This window comes from Toxotes jaculatrix, chromosome 8 (assembly GCF_017976425.1).
Source record: "Toxotes jaculatrix isolate fToxJac2 chromosome 8, fToxJac2.pri, whole genome shotgun sequence".
In the NCBI taxonomy this organism is placed as follows: domain Eukaryota; kingdom Metazoa; phylum Chordata; class Actinopteri; family Toxotidae; genus Toxotes; species Toxotes jaculatrix.
Genome location: NC_054401.1, coordinates 3,907,868 through 3,927,214, shown reverse-complemented (window position 1 = coordinate 3,927,214; position 19,347 = coordinate 3,907,868). Strand labels below are relative to the sequence as shown.

At 41.9% G+C, this 19,347-nt stretch overlaps 1 protein-coding gene across 1 annotated transcript in view; it reads right to left on the bottom strand.

Annotated features, from left to right (window-relative positions):
- znf385d (zinc finger protein 385D) overlaps window positions 1-19,132 on the bottom strand; it is a 63,190-nt gene extending 44,058 nt beyond the window's left edge. The window contains exons 1-2 of the mRNA XM_041043404.1: window positions 18,899-19,132; window positions 11,040-11,182 (exon numbers count right to left, since the gene is read on the bottom strand). Of these exons, the coding sequence (XP_040899338.1) occupies window positions 11,040-11,182; window positions 18,899-18,920 (165 nt within the window). The 5' untranslated portion in view covers window positions 18,921-19,132. The remainder of the gene's footprint in view (window positions 1-11,039; window positions 11,183-18,898) is intronic.
- Between the last annotated feature and the right edge of the window lie 215 nt (window positions 19,133-19,347).

The following is a 19,347-nucleotide window of genomic DNA, read 5'->3' as shown; positions in this document are numbered from 1 at the left end:
CCATCATTCTATCAAACTGCTCCAGCTACACCCACAGGATGGAGAAGAGTGTCTCAGTCATGACAGGGTTCAATGAAAACTAAGATTAAACGATTTATCTTCTCATAATATTCCACCATGAATATCAAACAAGGCTGATACCGTGGTAATGAGAGAGGAGCCCGAGGAGCATGGCCATCTATTGGATTTCCAAAATCGATGCCCTCGGATAGAAAAATGCATGAGCCACCTGCTAACGCTGAATCTTAACAATGCAACAAACGCGCCGTATTCCCTGTAACTTTCCTCACAGGCCCTGTGGGGCTTCAAGTTTCTAATCCTGCTTTCACTGATGTTGGTATTCTTTAGCTTCACTTAATGCAGGGAAAGTTTGCTGAGCAAGTAAGCCCTTTATCAATGCCCCCTGCTTCTTATTTATTCAGTTATACATATTTACACACATTATCTACTGCAGTAAAACTTTATACTGTTAAATACAGACCACTGGCAATCATGTGCTGCATTTGGGTGGCCTCCCTTGTGGTTATGTGCTCTCCTCAAACTGCAACACAGTGACAGTTATTGCATTTTCTCCGCACAGATTGCAGGAATTCAAACCACTAACTTTCCGCCCAGTTCCTTCAAATCCGGGGAGACTGCCATCATCATACGGGGGGAGCCGCGTGGCATGAATGATTTACGGCTGACCCTTGTTTGAGTTCTCTTGGCACACAGGAAACACATTTATGTAAGCTCATGAAGAGAAAAACACTTCTCATGAGACAAATACAAAAGAATGCTTTACAGAGGGGGAAGTGTCACCGCAGACAAACAGGGTGTGTTAAAAGACCTCATACCACAGGCACACGGCTGTTCGAGCCCCAGGCCTCATCGTCAACATGACGATTTAGTCCTGGGAGTCTCTCACTCTCGTAAAGCCCAGAGTCAACCTTGTTTCTGTGCAAGAAGACACCGTTGAATTCTCCCTCTGGAACTGGTGTGCTTTTCATTATGGGAACAGTGGTGATGCAGGTGCAAAATGGTCACAGTCCGGCTCCAGCTGGTTCTGCTTTGACAGTGAAACATGGTACAGCATGAGGCCTATCCTAATGCACGCACACAGAGTGGAGCAGATTGCTTACGGACGGATGTCAGAGACGAAGCACGTTCAGCTCTGGGAAACTCTGGGAAACAACTGCCCTTAAGGGTAATAGAACTCCATTTACCACTGTTCATATGTTTGCAATGTGCAGATTGTTATAGTTTCACTGATATAAACATTTCTCTGAGGCAGAAACAATCTCTGGCTGAGTTAAACCTTAGTGAGCAAAGACAAACCACAAGGTTTCTTTCTAAGTAACACAAGAGCCAGGCCTCCAGTGACACTGTAAACGTGACAGAGGAGGAAGATGAAACTGTGAAGCCAGTGCTCTTCTTAAAACCTGATCCAATTTAATTTGGCAGTATGAAGTAATTCAGGTTATCTGGTGAACTTCCAAACACTGAATTTCCAAATTTAATCCAGCCGTATTACATTTAGGTCAGTGGCTCCGAGACCTTTTCGCTTGTGGCTGTTTTAAGCAAAGCAGTGTTGACTCATGACCCTCTGTGACAGACTGCATGTGATCTGTGAGCAGTCAAACCAAACATGATGTTCCCACCTCTGATTGTTTCAGTGTGATGTTTTGATGGAAGCCTGAACAGTTAACGATTCAATAGTAAAAATAAATGAATGAGTAATCTAATAAAATTAAGAATTTTTTAAAAAGTCAACTCGTTATCTAACAATAAGAGTTTTACTGGAGTTGATTTTTATTTCATAGTATTTCAAAATGCTCTTTGTACTAACCCTAACCCTGACGCTCTAACTTCATGACCCTGTTTTGTTTTATAATGTAATGTGATGACAGATGCAGTTTCAGCCAGTCGCATTCATGCAGCCACTCTTATCAACAGCTGCGTACAGATTTAGCCATTTAGCTCCTGTTAGCTAGAGAAACAACAACGCCAAGGTTGTTTTGAATAAACCCGCCAGTTGTTGCTGTAAATAAAAACCATGCTGATCCAGTGCTTTAGAACCATGGATGTTTCTTTAATAATTTAAATATTATTTCTTATATTTACTTCGCCTTTAGTTGTTTTGCAGAGCATGACCATTTTCTTCCTTCCTACCTCTTCACAGTTGTGTGTTTGGTGAGAAAGTCGGGATGTTTTGTGCCTTTTTCAGTATGTTTGTCTTGTTTCCTTTTCTCTGAAGCCTAGCATGTCCATGCCAAAAAACACATTTCAGATAGATCTGATAGGAAATCGCAACCCAGTTGAATCTAATCTAATCTATTTTAACTGCGTCCTCAGAACAGTGAGGAAACCACATTGATATGCAATAATGAGCCAAATTCTAAGCACCTCCACCTCAACCAAGCTTCGTCAGCATCATGATAATCTGTTCAACATCTGTGGTCTTGCACGCGACAACTGAAAAGACAGCACATCAGCTTTAAATGAACTAGCTGCACAGTCCGGTGACAGTCTCAGTGAACCTCAAACCTCGTACGTATCATCAAGGTCCAATACTTTTACTGTTGTTTACCTAACTCCAGTGACTTTCTGTGACCACACTTCTCCCACAAACTTAAATCTAAAACACTCCTCTGCTTTTAACTGCTACATACATTCTTGAATTTTAAAAATTGAGTAGTATTCCCCGTTTTAAGATGACCAGATGGGCAGTTAAAGCTGACATATTTCTGTTATCACCTCAAAGAACCCCAAGCACATGGCAACACCATCAAATAAGCAAAAACAGATTGCTCCAGACTTCCATTTACCTCTTAAATCTAAGCCTCTGATGTGCAGGGAGTGCACTGAAACACAGGAGGGAAACAAATATATATCACTGTCCTTCGATTCAAACTCCTGTGTTCATCAGTTATCACACAGCGGTTGACACTTCACTGAATTGAAACACCCAGATGAGGTTTGAGAGTTGTTAGCCTGACTGCAGTGTGCAGCACCAGCAGGTTACTCAGACATGGAGGAGACACTGGACAACAGCACTGGCTCGGCTTCGCCTGGAAAGCTGGCACTAAGTACCTCCATAAAAAATCATCTTGAGCTCCCTTCTATTATCTCTGCATTCCACCAGAGAGAGGGAGAGAGAGGGAGAGCGGTGAGCTGGCAGCTATCCAGAGAGTGAAATATTATCGTGGGAGAACACATCAAGACGAGCTCCGCCAACATAAAGCTTCCACTCAGTTCAGGGGGTTAAAAAGCCCCAGAGCACGAGCTAAACGATAAGGGCCCGCCGTGCCACGCATTAGACAGATATGCACTCCGCTCCAGCAGGTGTGACTCGCGGGAACGAAGGCGGCTGGCACCGTGGTGGTCCCGCTCGCTCTCTACCTTTGATCATTCCCCATCGTTTTGTGGGCTTGCATGCTTCCCCGGGGAATACAATTTATAGAGTCCATTAGATGTTTATGGGACATGTGTAAATCAAATGAGAGTCTGCAAAACAGCAATGACTCACCCTTTGTTCTTTTCATTTTATCATCATACAGAGCACGCTTTGAGCAATTATTTGTCATTTGAAAGTCAACAATAAATTAAAAAAAAAAAAAAAAGCTATAGAGTGGAAATAACCGCTGGCTCCACGAGTTTTTATTTTATTTTTTTGCCATTGTAAATTTCTGTTTGAAGAGTTTCCTTTAATGATATCCTCAATGAAACACAGGAATCTGCTAACTTACCAACAGTACATCATTAGGTTAGATCTTAGGTAGTTTGCCTTGTGTCACAAGCCAAAACAGTTCATTATAATACAATATTTATACTGAAAGCCAGGTTTATGTTACGGCCATCGCTTTGATTTAGTTCAATTTATAGCTGCATAGATGGATTTTTTTTTGGCCACTTGGTGCAAACCTATCGACAAGAAATTATGAACAGCAACCAGATTACATTTTATAGCAATGTAATGAACACAAGGGGAAAAAAACAGATGAACCGACAAGGAGCTGGGGACAAAGGCAGGTACAAGCACTGACTGGGGTGATGAGAAAACTAGGAATAGGTGTGTGAGTGGGAGGGGAATGTCATGTGATTGCAGATAAGGAACAGGTGAGCAGGTAAGGGTAAGGAGACAGGATAAAAAGTCAGGGGGAGTTTAGATCCTGTGTGGATGGGAAATGGGAGGTCTGGGGAGATGAGGGGACAAGTATGGCCAGGGAGAAATAAGCAGGGGTTGGAGCTGGGGGCTTTTTTGTTTGTTTCTTTTTCTCCAAAAAGATTAGCCTGCTGCAGCTAGCTGATAGCTGCATGTGGGTCGTACGTGGGACATTTGATCCGATGTTGTTATTAAAATATTGATTAGTACATCTTAAATTCATGAATTTTTCATGTCAGTTTGATATGACGGTGCAGTCCCAGTCTCTATCTGAGTAACTGCATCAGTACTGATTAGCATCAGCCTCCATCACTGTGCAGAAGAAGCCAGTCAGAGTAGCTGACCGTAGTTGACGTCTCTCCTGACATTGCTCCGTACACAGGCTGTTTTCCAATGCCTGACTCTTTTCATCAAAGAACCAGACTTCTTCTAACACAAGTTGTGCTGATAGTTAAGTAAAGTTTCATGTTGCAGAAGCAGCATGATCCTCTTGTTTCACTTCACATGTATGTTAGCCAATATCTGTTTCATGAGAGATTATTTAGTTTTGTTTAGTGCTGACCAGTCAGCAGCGATGATGATGTATGTGATCAGCCTTTGTCATTGTCATCCGACTGCAGCAGGGAGGAAGTTGTTTTTCCCAACAATCGAAGAAATATGGCAATTTAAGCGTTGTTATCTCTGTAAGTTGACTTGCAACAGTCTGTACAGATGGATCAATCTCACCCGTGGCTGTTGTCGTGGCCATTTTTCCGTTTGCTATTTTTCATTTGTAGCTAGATTGCTGCGTTGGAAGATGAGGTCCCCATTCTTGCCGCCTACAAAGCTACAAAGATTGTTCGTCTAGTTGGAGGAAATAGCAGTGAATGAGCACACAGGACCAAACGGAATTACAGAACAAATCTGTAATGTGATTTAGTGATGCAGAGGTCAGAGTAGCCTGGAAGTGTTCCAGCTGTCAGTCACCTATCGTTTGCCTATGCAGAAAAGAAATGGGACTTTTACTCTTCCGCAGCCCTGAAAGAACAAAGGAACTCCTCTGACCTCGTTACTCACTGTGTTATGTGCTTTGTCAAAGAGCACATTTCCATTACAGCCTTTGATGCTAACATTGACTTAGCGAGGGTGGGCACACATTGAAATGGACTGTGATGCTGTTGTAAGTGCAGACTGAGGCCTGTGTGTCACTGCTGCTGCGGGACTACAAAGCAATTTCCCAGCGTGCAGATCTGCACACAGAATCAATAAATCACATTCCTGATTACTCTGCAGGGGGAAATGGAGTTTGTATTGTTTCTCCAAGACAAATGTAGGCTCCGGGCAAGATAGGTCTTATTTTCAGGGCCAAAGAAAGACAACCCAAACACACACACACATGCGTGCGAACACACCTCCACTGCTCGGCCCTCCACTCTTTTAAACTGAAAACTACTTCTCCCCCCTTTCACTTTTCTCTTTCATTACACTCCAAAACTCAGCCGTTCCTGTTGAGCTCTCCCTGCTTTTTTCCCCCCTTTTCTTCTCCGGTTTGCTCCATTTCTTTCAAGGTGGCAATTTCAATAACTCCTCTGTGATTGAATCAATTGAAAGTTGCAGAGCAATCCCAGAAGTTCTTCAAAGCTCACTTTCAGTTTCTTTTACCAAGCACTGGGCTCCTAGCTCCAGAGTAACTATGTGCCCCACGCATCAATGTGTGAAGATGTTAGTGGTTTTTCAGTTGCAGCACATCCTGACACAAATGTTTTAATGAGCAAATCAAAGTTGTTGTCTAAGATTAAAAAAAGTGATAAATTCCACATTTTCACTTCAGTTAAAGATTAAATTTCTCCTTTCATGATTGAAAATTCCTGAAGACTGAATTCACCCAGCAACCATGAGAGGATCCAATGAAACATGACATGTTGTTCATCATCGTTATTGCCTTTGCTCTAAATCCAGATTCTGACCCTGGAGTGCAGCAAACCCAACACTGAATCTCTGCCTTGATTATATGAAAACAGATGAGGAACATTATTCTGGACAAAGCCAGAAATTCTGATTGCACCAGATAGATTTTGATTTCACAGAGATATATTCATCAAGAGGACAAGCAAACGTGCTGCCAAACATTTTAGCCAACCAGACCTGACTTTCTGTGTGGATGAAGTCTTTCATTGTAATGTCTGGAATGTGAATTACAAAGCCAAGCATGAGTCATGGAGACAGAAAAAAACTAATTTGTGCACATGAATTAATAAATACAATGTGAAATAACAGTGAAAGTTTTCAGGTCATGGACAATGTAAATCTAAATGAGCTGCTTGGACTCAGTGTAATCTTGTTTTGCTTCAGATTTTGCCCATAGTCATTAACGTTGACATTAAACAGCCTTAAAATGTTATTCTTTAACATCATGTTCTGTTAACTTCTGCACATGAATTATTTATTTAAGTGCAAAACTTAAGTCAAACAGTGTGTTATGGTGTTTTGGTGATTTGATATTTCATCCACACAAATAAATAATCCATGAATACAGCCAGGGATTTATTATTATTATTTTTGTAATATTCTTTTGGGGGTTTTTTCTCCATGACACCAGCTGGACTGTGCAGTGTTTGGCTAAATTGGTAAATTAAATACTGTAAAAACAAATACAATAAACTAGATTTTTTTAAAAAATTAGACAAAAAATAAATTGATCAGAAACTCGTAGAGGTAAACCTGGTCAACACTTGGGAATAAAAACAATAACATGACAACAGGTTTCCGAATCTTCATCTCCGCCCTGCTCTGAACTACAGTGTCACCATGTTTGTCTGAAAGCTCCTTTTGAACTGGAGCCTCCTTAGAGACCTTTCTACCCCCTGTGTCTCTGAGCCCATGTAGTTACATGCATTAAGTCTTTTTTCATGTCTTGAAGCCACATTTTTCTGTTACATTTTCTTGTATTAAGGCGCCCCACTGGGGGGGAAAGAGAGAGAGAGAGAGAGAGAGAAAACAAACATCCTTTCATTCCCTCCAGCTCAGGACTTCCTGATTGTGTCAGTCACTCGACTCAGAACAAGACTGTGCAAAAGACTCAACAAGGGACTTTGGTATTAGTGCCATTTCATGCAGGTGTGGACATGCGCACGCGTTCACTATTTTCTGTTTTCTTTTGCACGACATGTGAAAAATACATCCAATAATCAGAATGTTTCTCAGATGAAGTGTGTTCTTAGTGCTGCAGGGCGTTAATGGAAGAACTGTCATCATCATCTATAGGATCATTTGGTTTTTTCTTTTTCTTTTTTTTTTTTAATAAGAGAGCATAAATGTTTATTGTGCCCTGGAGTCACGTAAGCACATCTGACCTCATCTCAGAAGATAGACGTGTGGTGCTTTCAGTGGGAGCGCAGATGGAAACTAGCTTCGGCTTGATCTGTAAATCACGACGTCTGCTGCACTCAATCGAACAGCTGTTTGGTTTCTGCGCACAATTATATTCAGATCTGCAACTTCTAATAAACTGCTTGAGTGAAGCCATATCGCTCTTATGTGGAGGTTGAAAGTACTTTTTAGTTGGAGAAGGTTATTTACATATTTCACTTCAGAACATATTTTATTATTTCCATTTGAGCAGCTTTACACTTCAACTCCACCACACTTCAGAGGGAAGTGTTATACTCCATATTTCACATTATCACAAACTTATAAAATATCACAAATGTTCTTTATTTTTGTTTCTTTTTTATCCTCCTGTCCTTTTACCTTCATCCTTTTTCCTTTTTTTTGTTCGTTCTTTTCAACTTCCTCCAATCTGCCCTTCTTTGGATCCTCATTGACCTCCCATTGACCTCTTTCCATCTTTCAGTCCTTCTTTCCCTCCATCTCTCCTTTCTTCTTTCACCTTATCTGAAGGCAAAACAATCCCCTGGACTCACAAGCTTTTCACTTTCTGCACAAAGAGCACTTTTATTTAAGATGTTTACTGCAATTTACTGCTAACATCCTCTTATTTTTTACTCAAGTAACAATCTGAATCCTGGACTTCTACTCTGTGACACTGATTTGACATCTCAGTTCTTCCACCTCTGTTTATATGATTAGTAAAACATCTTTTCCCACCCAGAAAGCCACCCGCTGTGAGACACATAAAGAAACTCGATCAGACCTACAAGCTGGCGAACAGGCTCCTTTGTTGCACGGCTGAAACCAAACTTACACTGGTGTTGAAAGCGCTGCGAAAAGGGGGCCTGCGTAGGCAGCTCAACAGAATCGAACTTGTGTATGAACTCTTTTCTAAAGCTGCTGGTATCAACTCCTGCTTCTACGACTGCACCACATCCTGATTAGGAAATCAGGAGCTGTGAGGAAAGTTTTCTTAAGAGAATGAGCGACAAAAATGGAAAGAGGCTGAGAGAGAAACGCGAAGGGCTGGAAGAGTGAGAACTGGTGTGTCTGTGTGTCTGTGTGTGTCTGTGCGACAGACAGGGAGAGGTGATTACTTTGTGTTCATCTAGTATCAGCTTTCCACCATTTGGAAGCTTCCCAGTGTATTACTTATTATCTGCAGACAAGTCTGTTAAATACAGATTAGCCAGGGTGAGAGAAGGGACGCAGTATTCCTGAACTTTCTCATGAACGTCTCCTTGCAGAAACAGTCTGTCTTCCCATTGGTTATCTGGGCTTCTCTCTGTGATGTCCCCATTTTTCCCCTTCGTGTGTGTGTGTTTTTTTTTCTTCTTCTTCTCGCTGTTATCCAGCTGTGCTCCACATTTCAACCTCTCTTTCCAGCAGGTTTTAAATTGAGCTATTCCTGTGATTCCAAAGAGGACACCGAAAATAAAATAAAACTTTTAGGCTTTTATCTGTCAGGGTTTTTCTTTTTTCCTGGAGTCATCACTTTTTTTTTTTTTTTTTTTTGGATGACCTCACTGATTCGATATGCACGAGGCCACATATTTCCTCATAATTACTCCCTGATTTCAAAAAAGAAAATCAATAGATCCATACGAGCGTACACACGAGTCCTGGTACAGTAAGTGCACATCGGACGAGTGCTCCATTTAAAACGCAGCGCCTCACTGGTTGCAAATCCAATAAGGTCTGTGTAGCCACATTCTACCGTTGCATTTCAGAAAGCTGTTTACAGCAGTCATCGATAGTGGCGGGATGGCCAATTACAGAGTGTCTGAAATGTGACACCTCTGTATTTAAAAAAAAAAAAAAAAAGAGCTCTTCAGGAATTTTAAAAATATGATGGAACATTTTCCACGTTAAAAAAACCCATAAATAAATACTATATTTAAAATGTATAGACATTAAACCTGGCAAATAACAGCATAGACTTGCGAAGGGATCAAAGTCATTGACCAGGAGTCAGTGGACAGCCAGAGAAAGGAGGAGGGGGGGGGGGGGTAACAAAAAAGTAAATAACAAATTTACCTCTGGAGAATTTATGGCACCCTCTGTCCTTATACCCTCAAATCACATTTAGATTTACTGATTTATTCAGATTAACAGAGAATCCCTGAAATTCTGTTTATTCTATACTGAATTGGGTTTTTTTTAAATTAGGTTGTGATGGGAAACATAATTGAAGCCTGGACTTTGTTCACAGCCAATGTGTTTTCAAGTGTGAGACATTTGTCTACCACAGGCAAACTCGTAGGGAGGCGTTCAGGTTCACTGGTGAATGTACGAAACACAGAACTTGTCACTGTTTTTTTTTTTTTTTTTTTTTTTAATCTATTTTTTTCTGTATTTAGCTCCAAATTCCATCGTTTTCTCCCTGGAAATTTCATAGAAACATTTAGCTAATTATTTGGAAATTACAGACCCATAAAGGAAAGCATTACCAAATTATTTGCACTGCTCGGCAACATTTCTGCAGGTGAACTCTAGTTTCTTCCAGATGGTTCACAGCACAGTGTGCAGTCGCTCTCATGAGGAGGTGACATATAGTAACACCACATATTCCAAACAGCCAATAAATGCACCATCGCACCATCTCTTTCATTGTTGTCTGAACTCCTGACAAAAGATGCACCTGTTTGTAGCTGTTGGTGTTCAACAGTTTAACGCAGTTTAACACTCACTGTACATTTAAAACCCATTTTTGTTTGTTTTATGTACAACTGCTTGACACTAGTTTTCAACCTTTTCTGTTGTAAATTATGTTTCTGTGTTGTTGGAGTTAAAAAAGAAACAGATGTGAATGTTAACAAGGAGGAGGATGAGTTATACTCAGAGGCCAAATTCCTCAAAGAGAAATAACCTGCTCTCAGTTTATGAGTTTTGGTCTGAGAGCCTAAAGACAGAGTTGTCCCCAGATCACCAAGGCGAAGTTCAATATGCAGCCTTTCTGCAGACTAAATGCACTTTCACAGCAATCACACATTTTTATTTTCCTCAATGCTTCTCTGCATTTTTGCAAAAAGAAAAATTTGGCCCGAAATGCACAAAGTTTGTATCTTGTACCGACTGAATAAATGTTTGCACAACAAAATGATTCACTACTCTTAAATAGTGTTAACATCATCAAACATGTTCCTTTCATTTTCAGAGTCTGGCATTAAAGCTTTAAAAGCATCTCTTTAATGAGATGTTTCATGGATAATTATAAGAGAGCAAGTGTTTTATAAGAGACAGATGCACGAATCTGACCGAATGAGGTTGAGAAAGGTCGGACCTCATTGAGTCAAGGCTGAAAGCTGCTTATTGTAGCTTTGAGGCAGTAATAACAGCTTTAGATGAAGACATATACAAATACAGAGATGCTGCCTTTTAAACATGACTTTAGAAATACAAAATCATTTATATCTGCAACTCAACGAGCTGGAATTCTTCAGAAGGACCTTAGTGAGGGTCAGACAGCACCGGAAAGCCAACGAGCAGATCACATGGCACACAAGAAGATAAGGGTGAGACTGACCGTGTTGAATCCTGGGAAGAGGCTGACCGCCGAGGCTGTTTCCAATGGAAACGGGAGAAAACGCTTCATGCCCAGTGAGCTCTGGACGGCAGGCAGGGTGGGACGCACCAGGGCAGGCATGAGGCCATTTTGACATGTGTTACCTGTAGGAGGGAGAGCAAAGGCAACATGCTGAACTGCAGACGGACAACAGGGACAGAAGCTAGAGCCAAAAATTTCCAGTTTACATCCAAGGGAACGGTCAGAGTGTGTGGGTTTCGTCTGTGTCGCCTGTATCACAATGTCCGTTTGCAGTGTGTAACATCGTATTTGTGTGTTGTATTTATGTAGAACCTGAAACACTAAGGCCACCAAGGCAGACATCATTTACTGTAGGTCCAGAGCTTACAGTGCAAGTTGATTTGATTTAAATTAAAACCAGGAGTAAAAATAATTTTTGGCAGTTTGTCGATTATGTTGTAACCCGTCTGATAGCATGGAAATCCCCCACATCTCCAACTTTTTACTGCTTTAACTCTGAAAAAAAGAAAAAAAAAAAATCCCTGGATCATAACTTGGATACGTGGATACCCTGCCAACCTGTGCACGTAGCACGCTCTCACCCCAAATGACAGGCACACACAGAGAGACTGACAGGGATGGTAAAAAGTTTAGCGATTGTTTTGACGGTCCACCGCTTTGGTGTCATTCACGGGCTGCTGGCTTGTAAATCATTTTTCAGATGAAGTGTATCAAGAGTGCTGCTTCTCAGTGGAGTAACTGTAAACGATCATAAACTACGGACAACTTATCATCATTGATAAACCCGACACAGAATATTTCATCATTTTCAAGCCCTGCTTCTCCTTAGAAATCATTAAAATGTCCGGTAGTTCCCAGTGTTCCCACATGACAAGCATGCAGTTTTCAACAGAAAGGCACAACTCGGCATAACACCGGCCCACTGATAAGGTGCACTGGGATTTGTCCTGGTTTTCCGGATGGCCAGTCTATGGACAAGAACAGAAGAAGGATGTGTGTTGGGTGTGGGGCCGTGGGTTGACATTACTTTCTGATTTGTTGAGTGAAGAATGAATTCCAGGCTGCAGCACATGAAAAATGAACATTATTATGTATGAAACTTCCAATCAGATTTATTTTATTTTACCGTCTCATTGCAAAATCCATCATAAAATATTTTATATTTTATTGTTTTGTGTTTTGTATTTTATTACCCTCTCCTCGTAACTTCCCATTATTTTACACTCATAGTATTTACTCATACTTATGCTTTGATTGCAGGACTTTTACTTGTGATGGAGAGTTTTTCCATTGTGCCAAAGCTACTTGCACTTCAGCACCTCCACCACCACCAGACTGATCTCCCTTACTGTTAATTGCCTCAAAGATTTTGTCTGTCATTCACTGGCTGCTGGCTTGTGAATCTTCTTAATTAAATTTCTTCTTGTAATCACAATCAGACCCAAACTATGTGGTGAGAACAAGTTATACATGCACATGACCGCTGCATGATGCTGCGATGATGTTTATCTCCCCGAAACAGATGTTCTCATTCTGAAATTGCCTTCACAAATAACTGATGTGGAATGAGTGCAGCAGGCACAGTGTGTCTTATAAGATGATTCAATAGCAGGAGAGGCCTGGCCCACACATCTCTAGGAAAAACAAAAGTAAATACTTCACTTTTATTGTCATGTGAGTGTGCCACGCCAGCAGAGCGCATTAAAAACCACCAATTGGAAACAGCACAGGCCTGATTTCAACACGGTGGGATCAAAAAAGGAAAAAAAAGAAAAGGCAGAGAAAACCGTCGCAGCCTTCCAAAACATTAGGAATTAAAGAAGCCATTTCACAAAGCTATAATGAGAACCAGAGGGATGATTTTTTTTTTTTTTTATCACAGCACATTTAACAACAGTAGAACTCAGGGCCAGCATGGCTCTAAAGCGCTGGCAGATACAGTATCAAACCACCGTCTTGAGACAAATAAAAACAAGGTTTGCCACGTTTTGGTCCCCAGGCAGTGGTAAGGGGTAAATAAAAAGCAAAAATCTTAAAGACAAGAAGGGAAGGAGGGAAAAACCACAGACTGTCCCCCCTTCTCTCACTCTGTCTTCTGTCTTCTCCCCTCCAGTCGCCGGAGCGCTGCCATCTGTTGGAAAAAGAACACATGCCATCTCTCATGTGGAGACACGTCCTAGTCCCAACTTTAACAAAGCATGTCCTTCTGTAGGGATCATCCAACCGTGCCATCTCTCGACATGCCGGCCTGACGTCAGCCCGCAGGCACGCCTCACCTCGCGCCCCCGGCCAAATCCACCATTCAAAGCTCCGACGTGCACAGTCAAAACAGCCCGTTCGAACGCACCAGGGCTGACGTGTGGGATTAGTCTGCAGCCAAATGAAGAGTGACAAACTGAAATGTCGATTTGTTTGATAGGGTCGAGTTTTGTTTGCTGAGTGATAGGAGATGAAATCTGACGTGTCACCACGACTGTGAGTTTTCCACTCTGCAACATCACACACAGATGATTTGTTCCACCGCTGAACAAGAAATCACCATAAAGTCTTGTTTTTCTGTTGACGTTTGGTGGAAGGAGCCTTCTGATTCTTCACTTAAGCAAATATAGCAACATGGTGGTTTAAAACAAATACTCCATTAGAAATAAGAATAATTAGGCTCACTTATGCAGAATGGGCCCTTTGAGATTGTTTATTATTCAATATCTTTAAATTTTTACTATCACTTATGCATTATAAGCCTCATTTAAGGTTGTAGCTTGAAAAACTTGCTCCATGATGCCACTTCATCGTGGCAAGTTTCATGGCAAACGAGCCAATCATTGCTGATCATCCTCGTACAGGAAGTGAAAATTAATGGGATCACTAAAGTAGAAATCATCCTCTGTGGATGACGAATGTCCTCACAAAATTTCATGCTTGTATGTACCATAGTAGTGGTTGTGGTCCAAGCAACCTCCATGATGCTGGCATGGCTAAAAATCTGAATTTGTGAATAATCTAATTATAATTATAGTGGAGGAGAGAGTACTAATCTTAGTGTAATGTAGTATAAACAAAATAGTGGGATAAAATGGAAATAAAGTACAAGCACCACAAATTTGTGAGTGTTCGTATATATGTGCTTACTTTCCTTCACTGGACACAGTGTACTGCTCAATGGATTTAACCTCCTCTAACCTTACAATCCTTCCTAAACCTCACACTGTTTGAGGTGGGAAAAGGTAAATTGATTTTCTTTTGTTCCCCGTTGTGAAAGGTAACGCAGCAATCATATTCTAGCCAACATGTCCAAACACAAAAGCACATTCCAGCCCGCAGCAGAGGTTAGTGTTTCAACTCTTTTCGACCCTCTTAAGCCTGATGATCTGTCACCACCAGCAAAAGTACAAAATATAAGGCAGAGCAGGAAAATGAGCCCATGGCTGCGAAAGTGAACTTTAACCCCAACCCCTGAGCAACACACTGACTCCGACGCTGAAGATACTCCAGCTACTCTGAGACAGAAAAAGCCATCTACAGCAGGCTCTGGCAGAAAAGCACAGATGGCATCCGTAATTATCATTTTGTTAGAAGTGTCAATATTTAACTCGAGTTTGGCTAAAAACTGTGAATATTTGGATTCTGACGCCACCAGCAGAGTGCAGGGCCCAGGTGGGCTGAGTCTCTGCAGCTGACACTGTCCTCTACTTCAGGAGAGTCTCTCCACGCTGAACGGTCAGCAGGTGACAGTCATTAAAATAACTGGTGGAAGAATGTGTGAGCAGCCTGGGAGTTGAGCAGAATAAAACCGTGGAAAAAAAAGAAGCCTGGTCAAAACTGCAATCTGTTTTTCTGTGAGGAGCATTTATTGTGATGATAAAAACAAAAGTAAGAGAAACGAGTCAAAGCAAAACAAGTAGAATAGAGAAAGTGAAAAGTCTGGTTATGTGTCACTGTTACCCACTTTTATACAATCTCCCCAGCACTGGTCTGTTTACATAGTGAATGAGGTCTTATAGCTGAAGGCAGACTTCCCACAGTGAGCTTACAGTATGCGATGGCTAAATGTGAGATTTGTGTTTGAGGTTATAAAATGTTTGTCTATGTAAAATTTAACCACAGTTTTTTTTTTTTTTTTAGGCCACACTGAAGTCTGCAAAGACTGATTACTTTCTGTCTGCAGCTCTTGATGAATAACAAACCTGAAATCAACCAACACCACATATTCCAATAAAATATAAATCATAAAATTGGATGTGATTACAGCAGGATTAACCTCAGAAAAATGCAGCTGCCAGGCCCCAATTAACCCCTCCCCACCTCCACCCCTCCTTCTGTGCATTGTGTACAGTATTCCTATGGTAGAGCAGCACAGGCTTTGCTGCATTGTAATTACTACACAATTAAAAAAAAGGACAAATGCCTTAATACTAGATTTTGACACACGCTTTTTCGGACAGGGCCTCGAAATCAGGTAACAAAGCAGCAACTTAAAGCTGCGCTAACCAGTATTTTTTATATTAACAACAGATCAGATTATTTAGCGTGATGTGAAAAGTGAAGGCTGCTGTGATGAACTCGGCAGGTTCCCATTTTAGCATCTCTCAGCTCATTGTTTTGATATTCAAGCCAGCAACTTTACTGTTTTGGTCCGGTCTCAGAGAAAACACCGTACACAGCCTCCAAAACACCAAACGTGCTAAATAGGTTTTTCTGTTTTTTCTTGGTAGAGGCCAAAATCAGAGTTTCACTTTCATTCGTCCTGTCACCAGAAACATGGTTCCAAATGAAATGAGCCAGTTTGCTCCATGCCTGCTAGATGTGTTAACAGTATGCCAAAGCATTAGCCATGTCAACTTTATCAGGGCGTTTGATTTTCAGCTTGTTTTGCGTAGTTCTTCCTCCAAAATGCCAAAAAGTGAATAAATGCAGTTTTAAAGGCCTTATCATGTCAGTCGGTATTACGCTTTAGGGGTGCATTTTCTTAAACTAAATTTTAATTAATCAAATTAGCACATTCCAGTTGACACACATGGAACCTGGGGCTCTTGGAGATGCCTTTTTTCCTGCTTTGCCCAGAAGTGTAATGATGTAGAACTGAGATAGGATCTGACTTCTGAAAACATTTGAAACAGATCAGAATTGATGAAAGTTTGTACCCACTGGGCTTTGTTTATCCATTCTGTTTGAGGCTGCGTTTAATGATGCAGCACATACTGTATGAGATGTTAAGAGCAGCTCACTGGACAGGATGTGTATGGCCACGGTGCTGTGGTGTGCTTCAGACTCTGACTGTCCTCTGCACTGCCCTTCCTGAAAGATTCACTTATCTTGGCTCAAGCGTTTTTACTCCTGCGGCAGTATGTTGAGAGAGGGAGAGAGTAAAAATGATGTCTGGAGGACGCCGACTGGCATTAATAATTAATCATCTTGTGCCGCTCTCCTCCACCTTCCGCCTCCTCTTAGTGTCCTGAACCTGGCTGCCGCTTCTCCGATAAGATCTGTCCAGAGAAGCTGAGAGGCCACGCAGCCCGAGAGCCTCAAAATAAAAAGATCACTCTCACATAGCCATCCATTTCCCTCAGCAAATATAAATCCAATTATTAGATAAATCTGAATTTCACTGAAAGTCATTCATATGCTGATGGGGTTCCAGATGTGATTAGCACCTTTGTATTTTCATGGAGTTTGCTGATTGTGTTCCGTGACCCATAACATGCTCTGAGATCAGTACTTCCCTTCAAGCGAGGAGGATAAAATCATTTCACCCCTATTAAAATGAACAAAGTGAGTACAAAGGGTGGATTTAAAACATTCTTATGTTTTGAAAGCCACACTTTCTCTGATTTTCCAATTAACCTTTTGCGGGATAAGTTCTGTATTCTTATGAAACTCCATAAATCTCACCAGTGGCATGGAGCATGCATTTGGCTCCGAGCTCCACGCGCTGCCTCCATCCCTTTCAGATTAGCATACTGTAGCTCTCACTGCTGTCATGAGTGTAGCTCACTAATAAACACAGCTGTCTCTGAATCAGATCCAAAAATCACTTCCCAGGAGCTCTGTAATCTGAGGTTAACCAAAAAGACGTTTACGTGCTGCTAAACACCGACCGCAAAGCCAGACACACCGGACAGATTTCCTCCAGGCCTCGGCTCAACAACACTAAGAGCTTGTTAGATTACAGCACACACTCAGGAGCTATCTAGCTTACCCTGCTGGGTTATGGGTCTTTTACTGCCTCGTTTTGATGTATGCTTTTAATGCGAGAGGCACATCCTTTTGATCGGTTTTTTATTTATTTATTTATTTATTTTGCATTTCGGTATCTTGTTTCAAAGAGGTCAAGAGTCTTGCGGGCTCTTCTCATGATACGTCACCTGCCATAAATCATTTTAACAGGAAACATGTTCCAGTTAAACAGCGGCAATGCAGAGCTGGTGAACAAACAGTGTTATTAATCTTTTAAGAGATACCATCTATTTTCTCTGTGCAGTGCAGTCGTGCACTCAGGGCTGTGTTCGTAAATGCTAAAACGATGCACATCCTGTACACAAACAGTGACCTTTACTCCACGTTTGTGTTTTTGTTTTTTTTTCTTTTTGGTTGTTTTGTTTTACATTGAGTGGTGGAGATAAGATGATTCATAGTACTATCTGACAAAAACACGGAGAAAACAAGCATTTCCAGCCACAGAAACCTCTTTGGTTGAAGGCCAGCAAGCTTCTCCGCTTTCACTCATGATTTTGGGGTAAACCAACCAGACCAGCGTCACCTTTATTTTCTCTTTGCTTTCCAGTGATTTCACACCTGACCAACATCAGTGGTGAATCTCAGAGAGCTGAAGCTGTCTCTGCACCTGACAGCTTATTCATTTATAAGCCCCCTGACTCCTTTTTTTCCTTCCTTTTCCCCTCCCTCCTCTGTGTATGGTACAACAGGAGAAAATCCTTCTCGCTCTTACAAGCCATGGTCTGTAACTTCAGATCGTTTTAATCCCCGGGATAAAAAAAAAAAAACAGTCTTTCATTTAACAAATCACCCCCTCAGAACTCCGGATCCCTGTGTAATTATTCCTCCAATGTGACTGTAAGCCAGCCGTGAGAAGAGCACTTGACGAGGAGCCGCTTGTGCATTAAGTCTTCCTAAGCCTCCTCCAGTCTCCTCCATAAGAACTAATGGAAGGAGCCTTCTTTCAGTTTCTCTAAATATCCTACACAGAATATCAAGTGGCTCTCGAGGCTGGCAACTCCAATCTTATTTGGATTCCAGCGGATAGTCAGCTGGTCAGACAGCCACAATCAAATCCAAAGCTTGGATTCTCAGCAACTGTGCCACCTGGGATTTAGTCCAGCAAACCAGAATGTGAGCCGGGGGGTGGTGGGGGGGGGGGGGGGGAATTACCTGGCGAGCAGGTTCATTCAACACTTTAGGATCCCACAGTGTGCAACTTCACGCTCTCCGTTTTTCTTTTCTTTTTATTCTGCTGTAACAGCAGCCAGCTTTCCCATCCATCTTTTTTACTTTCCAAAACAAGTAACAGGCAGGCGCTGGAATACATTCACATTCAGTAGAGGGAGAGTGTGTACTTATAGTCTGCATGTGACTGTGATAAAGCACATGCAATGAACACACACATAAAAAAGAGGACTTCTAGGTGTATAACTTCACGCTCTTTTCCTTTAATGGAAACCAGCGCTGCTTCTTCTATTCATGCTTTCAGTACCCAGAAGTAAGAACACACACATTTACGCTGAGATGGAGGAAAATGCACCGATACGCACACACTCGCACACACACACAAGGATGAGATTATGCATGTAAACACTGTGCATACATAAAAAATACTAACTCACCAAAGAACATGCTGCTCTCCATAGCTCCTCAGGCTCGGGGGTCTGCTGTATTTCCTCTCTGGTGCCCTGCCAGTGTGTGTGTGTCCATGGACAGCAGCCTGGGCATGTCTCATACACTCCTCAGGGGTGTGTGTGTCTGTGCATGTGTGTTCAATCCAACAGCAGCGTCAATGGCCGGTCTGCATGCTGCACTCTGCACGCCGCCGCTGTCTGTGGACCTCCGGATCTGCTTCTCTCTCCCTCTCTCTCCTCGTACTGGTCCTCCCTTGCCTCTCTCGTCCCCTCCCCTCCTCTTTAGTTCTTCCCCTCCCTCCTCCTCCTCCTCCCTCTTCTGTCTTCCTCCTCCTCCTCCTCCTCTCTTGCCCCTCCACACACTGGATCCCCTCGCTTCTTTCTTTTCTCTCTCTGAGGTATCTATCTACATTTTCCAGCAACAGCCTCTTCTCCAC